The sequence below is a fragment of the Miniopterus schreibersii genome, assembly GCF_964146895.1.
Source record: "Miniopterus schreibersii genome assembly, chromosome: 12".
Classification (NCBI taxonomy): Eukaryota; Metazoa; Chordata; class Mammalia; order Chiroptera; family Miniopteridae; genus Miniopterus; species Miniopterus schreibersii.
In genome coordinates, this window is record NC_138112.1 from 73,225,670 (window position 1) to 73,236,666 (window position 10,997).

At 65.2% G+C, this 10,997-nt stretch overlaps 1 protein-coding gene across 2 annotated transcripts; it reads left to right on the top strand.

Annotated features, from left to right (window-relative positions):
- Positions 1-23: 23 nt before the first annotated feature.
- CTSD (cathepsin D) lies at positions 24-8,605 on the top strand. 2 transcript variants are annotated; one of them, XR_013999963.1, is made up of 10 exons: positions 52-203; positions 1,957-2,116; positions 3,852-3,975; positions 4,558-4,676; positions 5,856-6,085; positions 6,823-6,945; positions 7,303-7,447; positions 7,531-7,629; positions 7,717-8,315; positions 8,377-8,605. XR_013999963.1 is itself a non-coding variant. In XM_081152902.1 (9 exons), the coding sequence occupies exons 1-9, from the start codon at positions 136-138 to the stop codon at positions 7,882-7,884; spliced, it is 1,236 nt and encodes a 411-aa protein (XP_081009028.1). In that variant the 5' UTR covers positions 24-135; the 3' UTR covers positions 7,885-8,605. The 2 variants fall into 2 exon arrangements, 1 of the variants encoding a protein (XP_081009028.1); XM_081152902.1 differs by having other exon boundaries at positions 24-203; positions 7,717-8,605.
- The last annotated feature ends 2,392 nt before the right edge of the window (positions 8,606-10,997 follow it).

Below are 10,997 nucleotides of genomic sequence, written 5' to 3' on the forward strand. Positions count from 1 at the left end.
GCGCCGCCGGCCGCGGCGCACGTGACCCGCCCGGTTGCAAACAAGCGGGTCAGCTGACCCGGCCCGACTGCGCCGTCATCCCGACTATTAAGCCCGCGACCTCGCTCCGGCTGCTCCGACCCGGCCGCCGCCGCCATGCAGCCCCCCAGCCTGCTGCTGCTCACGCTCGGCCTGCTGGCCGCGCCCGGCGCCGCGCTCATCAGGTGAGGCCGCGGTGACCCCCGGCGCCCGCGCCCCTGCGCGCCCCCTGCGCCCCGCGAGCCGGGGTCCCGCGCGGCCTCCTGCAAGGATCCCCCACCCTCGGGCGGGGCGCGCGCTCTGCGGGCGCAGGGTTCGCTCAGGGCCCCCTCCCGCGCCGCATCCGCGTGGGGGTCGGAGGGAGGGCGGCCGTGACCCCGGGGGACCCAGCCTCCCCAGGACCCGTGGGACGGCGGGGCGCCTGTGTCAGGGCCCCCGTGTGGAAGTCGGGAGGCCCCGGGTGGTGGCCCGGAGGCCCCTGAGCTTGGGCAAGTCGTGTTCCCGCCTGGAGCTGCGCTTTGCCACCTGTGACAGGGCGCACCTTCCCCTAGTCTGTCACCTGGAACCTGACCACCGGCCGTGGGCTCAGAGACCCTTGGGGCCACCCTAGGAGTCCAAGTGCCCAAGAGACAGGAAGGGAATTAGCTTTTGGAGAGGGTCCAGGTGAGTGGCCTCAGGCCCGGGAACCTGCACCCCTATGCCAGGTGAGGTCACCAACTGCCGGGCCTGGACTGGGCTGTGCCAGGCAGGCTGAGAAGGGTCCCCTCACCCCCCATTCTCCCATCCTTTCCCAGCAGGCCCACCCTTTTATGCTTCTGCCCCCACCCATCCCCAGGGGCCTTTGTCTCAGGCCTGGGCAGCATTCTTCCACCTCTGCTGTGGGCCTTTTGCCCGTGGGCAGGTGGGTGAGGCCATAAGGCTGGGGAGCTGGCTGGGGGCCCAGTGGGGCTGAGCCTTGCCAAAGGGCTGCCCTGCGTGGGCTTCTCTGTGGGCTGTGTCCTGGGGGTGAGTAGCCCCAACTGGATTAGTTGTGGGGAGCAGCTGCAGGCCTGAGCCTGCCCCAGCCCCACCCCCACCCACAGACCTCCCCCCAGGAATAGAGAGCAGTGGGGGAGGGAGCCTGGGAACTCTTGGGGGGCAGCTGAGCCAAAGCCCCTCGCACCACCCAGGTGCTGTGGGACTCATGGTGCAGCTCCCTGGATTACTAGAGGGCACATCCCTCCCCCACCAGGCAAGAACCTTGCGAGGCTCTCCCAGCCTACCAGCTCTTAGGCTGGAGCCCCACTTTCTTGGGGCACGCCCTTGGCATGCTAGAAGTAGCCAGCCATCATCTTGAACTCCCGAATCCCAGGCTGGGAAGACCTCTCACCCCAGTGTTACCCTTGCTCGGGTGTCCTCTCCTGCCACGCCCCCTGCACCATGGCAGCAGGGAGCAAGCTCAGACCCAGGGGAGCCAGGGACCCCTCACTCTGCCCTCATGGCAGAGCCCCCTGCACAACACAACCAGGACACCTGACCTCAGCCCTCTGTGCCCCCCTGCTAGCCGGGACCCCCCTCTCTGGGTGCAGGCCTAGTCCTCGGGGTCTGTATCTCAGTGAGGAGAGAGTGACAGGTCAGCAGCAAATGGTGGAGGTCACTGCAGTGTGGGGCGAGGGCGATGGAAGGAGACAGGGTGATGTGAAGGGTGACTGACGGTGGTCAAGGAGGGCTCCTCAGAGGTGGTGGCACTGAAGTCCAGTCTGATGCCAGGAGGTGGCCATTCCAGGGAGGACAGGCAGAAGACGAGGGGGGTCTTTGAAGCCTGTGGTGGCTGAGGAGGGAGAGGAGCAGGCACCAGCTGCCTCCAACTGGGATGCTTGGCTGTGTGGGGAGGGCCCAGGGGGGAGGGGAGGCGAGCCGAGCTGCACCCTAAGGAGCCCTGACCCCCCCTCTCCACAGAATCTCACTGCACAAGTTCACATCTATCCGCCGGACCATGTCGGAGGCGGGGGGCCCCGTGGAGAACCTGATCGCCAAGGGCCCCATTTCAAAATATGCCCAGGAGGTGCCCGCTGTGACCGGGGAGCCCATCCCCGAGGTGCTCAAGAACTACATGGATGTGAGTGTCTGGGCGGGGTGTCCGCTTGGGGCAGGGCCGGCTGACCGGAGACACTGCTTTAGGGAAAGTTCTGTGTGAGCTGGGGTGTATTTTGGCAAAATGCTCTTGCTTTCAGCAGCCAGCAGTGTTGAGCCCTTACCTGTGCTGGGGGGGGGGGGGCTTCCACTCGGCCACACCCCCTATCAGGTGGTGGACTCGCACCTCTGGGGTCTGCACAGCCCAGGGCTCTCCTGCCTGGCTGAGAGGGAAGGTTGGGGTGGCCTCAGCACCCCTGAGGCATCTACTCCTGTGAGCCACTGACCGTGGGCTCCGAGCTGGGTGGGTGTCTCTCCCCAAGGCCAGCCTGGGGGAGTAGGGACAGCGTCACCCTCTGCAGATGAGGGAGCTAGTCCCAGGGCCACTGGCTGGGTGTGGAGGAGCCTAGAATCAGACACAGGCCTGCCCCTCGAGGGAGGCTGCTGTGGGGGCCCTGGGGGTGCTGGAGTTGGGTATCTGGGCCTGCCTGCTAGGGCGTAACTAACTGCCTTGGAGCCTGTGTCCCTGCCCAGCCTGCAGGGAGCCCTGGGGCAGCCTGTGACCCAGGCTGTGCCACCGCTCCTTGAGCTGGATAGAGGCTCAGAGGTGAAACATTCTGAAAGGCACACAGCCAGCAGGGGCCCGTCAGCCTACTCCCAGCTCTGGGAACATCCTCTCTGTGTGCCCCACCACTGAGCCTTAGGGAGCCAGCCTCTCGCTGCCATCCAGCCTCTGGGGCACCTGGGACTGGGACAGGTGGCTGTGTCCTCTGTCCTGACTGGCTGGAGCCCCGGCCATGCTTGGAAGCCAGAGCCTAACAGGCATGTGACTGGGCCAGTGGAGGGGGGCCGTCTGCCCAGGTCAACTGACCAGTTCCTGAATTTCCTCAGTGCCCACACGCTCGGATATTTGCTGAGTCATCCGCCACCCCCAATCTGGGCACTTCTTTTGGGTCATGAGTCAGCAGCTGCTGGTCCTCCCTGGAGCCAGGCAGCCAGGGAGAGATGCCCCAGGGGGCTGGTGCCAGACTCCAGTGGCGACTGGTGTCTCAGGCTCCTTCCCGTGATGGGGGGGGCGGTGCCAGGCAGGCAGGGCCCAGGTGACCCCAAGCTCAAGAACGCCCATACCCTCTGACCCAGGAGAGGGCCAGGAATGGGGCTTCCCTTTGAGGCTCAGAGGGGCACATGCCCCCCTCGTGTTCAATGGAGCACCCCCAGCTGTCCCTGCTCCCCATGTGCACAGATGGGGAACCAACCCCCAGAATAGTGATCCTCCAGGGTGTCCCTCCTCCCCTAGGCCATCCGTACTCCTCTACCTGGGAGCCCTCCAGGCTTGGCCCCATGGGGCAGGGGCAGGGTAGGAACTGAGGCCCCAGAGTCAGGTCCTGACTTGGTCCCTACCCTGGAGAGGCAGTCTCTCCCCTTCGGGGGCTCTGGACCCCTGGACCACAGAGGTCCTTCTGGCCCGAGGCTTAGGTGGTAGGCAGAGCCAGTCCTGACTCTGACTGGACCACTGGTTTCACGTTTCAAATGGGGAGGGGGGAGTCTTCCCTACTCTCACCTTGGTCGGTGGGGGGGCTATACCCCGGGGTCTGGGGGTGGCAAGTGGCTGTGAACAGCCTAACGGGTCCTGGCTCTCAATACAGCTGGTGGCTTCTCTGGCCCAGTGGGGAGGTGGGGTGTCCCTCCCCTGGCCCTGATAGACCCTGCCCTCTCCCCAGGCCCAGTACTACGGGGAGATCGGCATCGGGACCCCCCCACAGTGTTTCACTGTCGTCTTTGACACTGGCTCCTCCAACCTGTGGGTCCCATCGATCCACTGCAAACTGCTGGACATTGCCTGCTGTAAGTCCTTCCCGTCCGTCCTGCCTGAGCTCCCACTGTTCTCTAGCCTGGGAGCGAATCTGAGGGACCTGACCCCAGCTCTGCGCTGCCGGCTGCCCGGGAGCTAGCAGGGAGGTCGGGGCCCTGGGGAGGGGTACGCAGCCCTCGTTCACCTCACACCCACGGCGTTGGGGGCCACGGCCCAGCCTCCCCCGTCCCCTCTAGTCCTGGCAGGTGGCTGTAGGCTAGATGCTGGGGAGGAGGGCAGCTGAGGCCCTGCCTGGGCACCTGGGGCCCTGCCTGGGCACCTGGGCAACATGCGGCTCCCAGTTCTTAGACACACCAGGCAGTTTCAGCCCCAGGGCACTGCTTTCTGGGCAAACCTGTTCCTGCCAGCCTGGTTTCTCAGGGCTGGGCCCGTGGTAGCCAAAGATGGAGCCAACCATGACCACCCACCCGCGAGTTGAGACCAAGGCTGGGTGCTGGCCCACTGTCCCCGGCCCTTGGGAGGGCGGCTGGGTGGCTGGGGCCTGGCAGGGGCAGGGTGGGAGTCGAGGGTCAGAGGGCACGGTGGCAGCAGGCTGACCGCTCCCCGTGGCACAGGGATCCACCACAAGTACAACAGCGGCAAGTCCAGCACATATGTGGAAAACGGTACGGCCTTCGACATCCACTACGGCTCGGGCAGCCTCTCCGGGTACCTGAGCCAGGACACCGTGTCGGTGAGTCTGTCCCCCGCCCGGCGCTCACTGTGGTGGGGATTCTCCTTCCGTGCGCGACCGGGCTCGGGCACCCTCAGCCCCATCCCAGGGCGGGGGTCTTGGCTGGCTTGCTGAAGGGGCTGTTGAGTTGGGATGGCCAGCAGCTGCCAGCCGAGCGGAGGCCTGGAGGTGAGAAAAAGCCCAGAGTGCTCAGCAGTGAAGGGACAGCAAGTGTGGACAGGGACTGGGAGCCCACCCGGCCGAGTGCAGGCCCGGGGGTCGCCAGGAGGGTTAGAAGGAGAAGGTGGGGCAGGGAGCGGCTGGCCTGGTGAGGGTTTGGACACCTGAGTAGTCCCCAAGGCCGGGGCACACAGGTGCAGGTCTGGGACCAGGACCTGCGGAGTAACGGGGAGGCCCCCGCCCAGGCTCCTGGCAGGTGCACCCCTGGGAGGACTGGCTTTCATTCTGACGCTTGGGTTTGAGGTGCCAGCTGGGTGCTCCGGGCCAGCCCTGGGGGAGCTCCCTGCAGCTGGTGAGGCTTAGGGAGGGCAGAAGAGTGGGGGAGCCCCTGGGGCAGCCGACAGAGGGTTATCTACAGAGCACACAAGGGGGTAGAGCTGACTTGGGGCCTGGCCCGGGAGATCTGGGGGGGTAAAGAGCAGAGAAGATGGTCCCCCCCCAGCCTCAGCGTCTGGAGGCACAGGGAGGCAGCAAGCCTCCTGCAGGTCTGTCACTCGTCCGGGCGACAGGTGGGCTCGGGGAGCATGAGGACCAGCGGGCTCCTTCCCACGGTGCTTCAGCTGCTTGTGGGCTGCCCTCCTCCCCCACCCCGTCTCTGCTGGGCGCCCCCCGAGTTATCTCCGGGCCCGAAGCAGGATGTGGCCCAACACGCTCCCCTCCTCCGGTGTCACCCGCACGCGCACAGCCGTTTGTCCCCACATCCTGCTCTGTCGGCAGCCTTGGCCCAGCGGGGGAGGGGGAGCGTGGCCTTGACTCTGGGGGGGGTCGGGTCATAGGGTCTCAGTCCCCTGGGCCAGCCCGAGGACTGTCCCACATGCCAGGTGATGGGCAGTGACCAAGCTGGATTTTGTAGCTGTGGCCACCCACACTCGGGGTCCATGGGGACAGCCCATCTGGGGCCCAGGGGCTGGCTCACTGGTCCCTGTGACCCACTGACCCCCCCCCACATACGGCCCACAGGTGCCCTGTAAGGTGGATGTGTCCGCCGGGGGCAGTGGCATCAAGGTGGAGCGGCAGGTCTTTGGGGAGGCCACCAAGCAGCCTGGCGTTACCTTCATCGCGGCCAAGTTTGACGGCATCCTGGGCATGGCCTACCCCCGCATCTCCGTCAACAACGTGGTGCCCGTCTTCGACAACCTGATGGACCAGAAGCTGGTGGATAAAAACATCTTCTCTTTCTACCTGAACAGGTGGGTGGGCCGGGCCCCCGTCTCCCCGTAGCCCAGCCGTGCTAAATGCAGGGGGGAGCGGATGCAGCTGCGGCGGTCATGTGTCCTCCCTGTGGGCGCTGGGCCACAGCCCCTGGCATCTGGCTGAAGGCAGGTAGAGCCGCCCTTCCCAGGAGGAGCCAGCACCCCCGAGAGAAGGCTGTGTCTCCCCATGGGAGGCGCTTGGGCCGTGTGGCCAGAGTCTTGGCTTGGTGGGCCTTGTTGCTGCGAGAACCAGATCTGGGTCTAGTGATGGGCAGATGTGGCCCCTGGGTTGCTAACAGTCCCGAGGGTACAAGGCCATGAGCCCCGGGGCAGGAACGAGCTGGCTGAACTCTCAGGGTTGTCAGTGTCTCCTCCTGGAAGCCCTCCTTGGTTCCCTTCCCTATCTGCCCCCCAGCCTGACCCTGGCTGTCCTCAGCTGGCAGGCCAAGAGGCCCTGATGCCCAAGCATGGTATCTTCTGCTGGGCACAGGGCTTGGCCTGCAGTCCACACAGGGTATAGGGTCGGAGCCCCTCCCCTGCGGGAGAAGGAAGATCCATTTCTTCTTGTGCCCCTTCTGGGTCCTTCCATCAGTATGGGCTCAGGAAGGCCCCTGCTCTCGCAGGCCTCTAAGGTTGCCCCACCTACCACTGACCTCTGACCTCCTGGCTCCACCCCGTCCTCAGGCTGGACATAGGGTGGGCAGGAGGCTGACTGTCCCTCTTTTTCCTCCCAGGGACCCTACTGCGCAGCCAGGGGGTGAGCTGATGCTGGGCGGCATTGACTCCAAGTACTACAAGGGCTCCCTTTCCTACCTCAACGTCACCCGCAAGGCCTACTGGCAGGTGCACATGGACCAGTGAGTGCCCGCTGAGCCCCACCCGGCTCCCTGGGGCTGCAGTGGGCTTTCTCCAGCTGCCCATCAGCAGGCCCTCAGGGTGGCGACCGGCCTGGTGGGGGTTGGGAGGGAGTGGTGACAGTGGGACGGGCCTGGACCCTGTGCCCCGCTGGCCCTGGGCGCCTCTTGTCCTCTCCTGGTGTCATCTCCACGTGGCTGTGCAGTGGCTCTGAACCTACGCGTGGCTGCTGGGTCCTGGCACCAACTCTGCTCAGGGCCCAGTCCTGAGAAAGGAGGAGAGAATGTCCTGCCAGGGCTGCAGCTGGGCACGGTGGGGGCTCCCGGGGACCCTGGCAGACACGCCCACTTCCCCTGTAGGGTGGACGTGGGCAACAGCCTGACCCTTTGCAAGGATGGCTGCGAAGCCATCGTGGACACGGGCACCTCCCTCATTGTGGGCCCCGTGGACGAGGTGAAGGAGCTGCAGAAGGCCATCGGGGCCGTGCCCCTCATCCAGGGAGAGGTGAGTGGGCCAGGCAGGGCCGGGCGGGTGGGGCCGGGTGCCCAGGCTGCTGTCCCTCCCCCTGACACTGCCCGCTTCTTCAGTACATGATCCCGTGCGAGAAGGTGTCCAGCCTGCCTGAGGTCTCAATGAAGCTGGGGGGCAAAGACTACAAGCTGGGCGCTGAGGACTACACACTCAAGGTGGGGGACAGGGCTGGGGAGTGGGGGTGGAGGCCCAGGCTGCTGGCTGGCTGGCTGGCTGGCTGGTAACACTCTGGCCCCTTCCAGGTGTCACAGGGCGGGAAGACCATCTGCCTAAGTGGCTTCATGGGCATGGACATCCCCCCGCCTGCTGGGCCGCTCTGGATCCTGGGCGACGTCTTCATTGGCCGCTACTACACCGTGTTTGACCGTGATCAGAACCGCGTGGGCCTGGCCGAGGCCGCCAGGCTGTAGCTGCCCGCCGCTGGCAGGAAACGAGAATCAGAGGAGGCGGTGCCCGCCCGCCCTCCCAGCTGCCCCACACACACACTCACACTCACACACTCACTCACCTGTGCACAGCCGTCTTTCTAGGCAGCTGGCATGACAGGCGCCGTTTGTTCTGTGGTTTTCCCTTCCCTGGTTGCAGAATGCTGCCTGTCTGTCTGTCTGATGAAGGAACGGGGCCCAGGCAGCCAGTCGGCTTGTTAGGGCTCAGAGCCCTTGCACTGACCTGGAAGACACTGCTCGGCTCAGCAGCCATCTGGTGTATGTCCCAGGATTCCCTCTCCCCCACCAGGTTTCCTGCCCCAGCCTGGGCCTTGGGGTGCTGGCTGCCCGGGCGGTGCCTCTGGGCTGAGCCCCCGCCCTGCGCCAGGCTGCCCTCCTGGTTCCTTCTCTACTCAGCCTGGGCCTGGAGCTGGGCACCGCTGCCCCCCCTCACCCGTTCGTTTGTCTCAGGCCCAGCAAAGAAGGGCCAGCTGAGGCCCAAGGACCAGCAGGAAGGAGCGGGAAGGGAACAGAAGCGAGCCCTGTGAGGCCTTTAGGTCATCCTGGGGCCTGACGCCACCTGGGAGAGCATGGACTCCCCTGGGGTGGGGCGGGAGGGGTGCTGGCACCGGCCTTCCCTGAGGCTGCCCCTTCTGGAGTGGCCGGGAGCCAAAGTTGACATGAAAATAAAGTTGTTGGGGCTCTCTCTTTGTGTGGGCATGTTTTGTGCTTGGTGAGGCAGGTGGGTCTAGACTGGGCGTGGGGAGGGGCTGGGAGATGCCGGCATTTTGGGGGCTTGGGGAGGGGCACTCTTTGGAGATGCCCTGCAACTGGAACCGTGGAGGCTTGAGCTAGCTGCCCTGCCACATGGCTGGCGGGAGCTGGCTTGTACCGAGGCCTAGAGCAGTGACCAGCAGGATGTGGCCTGGGCCCGAGGCCGCAGGGTGGGGCTAGCAGGCTTTCTGGTGAGCGCCAGACTTTCCTGGACACGTTCCTGCCCTGGGAGGAGACCCCAGCAACAGGGCCCCCAGTGTTCCCCAATACCCCTGCACACCCCACTTGGGCCTAGGAAGGGAGCCTGTGTGGGGGCAGCCTGCCTCCCAGCTGGGCTTCCTTGTTGCCAGCTCAGGAAGTGGCCTCTCCATGTGCATGCCAAGCAGTGTTGGGCCCACCTGGGGACCCGGGGTCACAGGGCTCAGGGAGCAGAGTTAGGAATCCACCCCCGCACCCCAATTATGGCCTCTATGGAGGAGTCAGGGGCAGGAACATTTGCCCAGATGCTGCTGTACAGCCAGGAGATTTTGAGGGATGAGTAGGAGTCTGAACACCTGGTGGTGGGGCAGGACTCCCTCTGGGACTCTTGGCTTGGAGCCCAGCCCCGTCAGGTGTAGGGTTGGGCACATGTGGCATTTGTAACTGTCCCGGTTCCTTTTCAGCCTGCGGGGCTTTGGCTGCCATTGGCCTGGCCTTGGGCCTGGGAGACAGCACCCCAGAGCCGAGCCTCGGTGGCATCTTCTCTAAAGAACATTTAACCAGAACGGCGAGGCAGCCGGCAAATACATGCCCAGTGTTCTCTGCACATGAAACATGAGCAGGGGACAGGAAGGCTCTGCAGCGCCTGGCAGGGCTTCTAGGGAGACAGTGTCATCATAGCCTTTGTTCACTGAGAGGCTGAGGACAGAGCCTCCGGGAGGGAGGTGGCCCCTCTGCCCTCGCTCAGGCTCACCCACCAGGCTGGCACTGTTTGCGGGGCCACGTGAACAGTGCCCCCAGCTCCCCAGCTCACCGTGCATGTGACCCTCCTGCTGGTAGTCCCTGCTCTGGAACATGGTGACCAGCACAGCCAGACCCCCTGACACCCGCTGGGGCCGGGCCCCCAGCCCCAATCCAGGTCCTGCAGTTGCTGATGCTCCTGTTCAGAGTCCAGGCCCTGCGGCCGCCCCGGGCTCAGTTCCAGCCTCCCCCCAACCCCACCCTTAGCCTTGAGTCTCTGTCTCTGGAAGGTGGGTAATATCAGGGTGCTCCTCACTGGGACCTTCTCTGCACCCACCCAGCAGATCTGTGGGCAGGGGAAGGGGTGGCCTTTCCTGCCCCACACCCCTGCCTTGAGGACACCCAGGTGGAGGCCAGTGGGGCCCTCGGAGAGAGGCAGCCTCGCGGTGGTCTGAGGGAGAAAGGCCTGACCTCCCTGTGACCTGGAGCAGGCCCCCGTGAGCCAGTGCCCCTGGCCTGCTGCCCAAGGACTAGGTGGACTCGGGTGCAGATCAGGCCCCGTTGGTGGCACCTGCAGCCCCTGTCCAGAGCTGCCGGGGCAGAGCCTGAGACAGGTGAGGCAGTGCCTTGCTGGGGAAGCCCAGTTTGGACACCACAGGCCACACGCAGGCTGGGAGGGCACCTTAAGTGAGGCTCAGCCCCAGGAGAGAGGTCTGGGTGCCCCCATACCTTCTTAGGCCCTGGGCCTGGGCTCCTAGAGGGTGTGGCTGGCATGGGAGGGGGGTGCTGCTTGGGAAGCCCTCCCACACACAGGTTTTATCAACACCATTTAAGTCTTTGTGCTGCGGGCTCCTGACAAGGGTAGATGAGGCTGTGCCAGGGCTGGGCAGGGGAGGAGCTCGGAGAGGGGGTGGCACCTGTCCCAGGATAGGGAACACACACAGTTCCCTAGAGAAGGGGGTTCAGAGAGGACCAGGCAGAGGCAGGCAGCACTCCGAGGAGAGAGGGGACCCTGAGGACACAGGCCCAGGGGAGAGAGGGTCGTGGGGAGAAGGGGGGACAGGCTGAGAGGGTCAGAGGGAAAGGGGGCTTCATGGGAGGAAATGCTCCGAGCATGGCCGGAGCCTCTGGGTGGACAGGGGCTTGGAGGGACATGAGAGGCCAACGGGTTGTCACACTTCATGGGGGCAGGGGCTTTGGAGGGTGTGGGTTTGGTGGGGGCCGGTGGTGGGAAAGGGGACGAGACTCAGAGAGGCACCTTCATGGTTGGAAGGGGGGCTCCCCAGGATGGAGGGGATCACTGGGGCTTTTGCAGAATGGGGGTCAGCTGGGGACAAGTGAGAGCTCTAGGCAGTGAGCATGGTGGGGCCGATGAAGGCACTGGG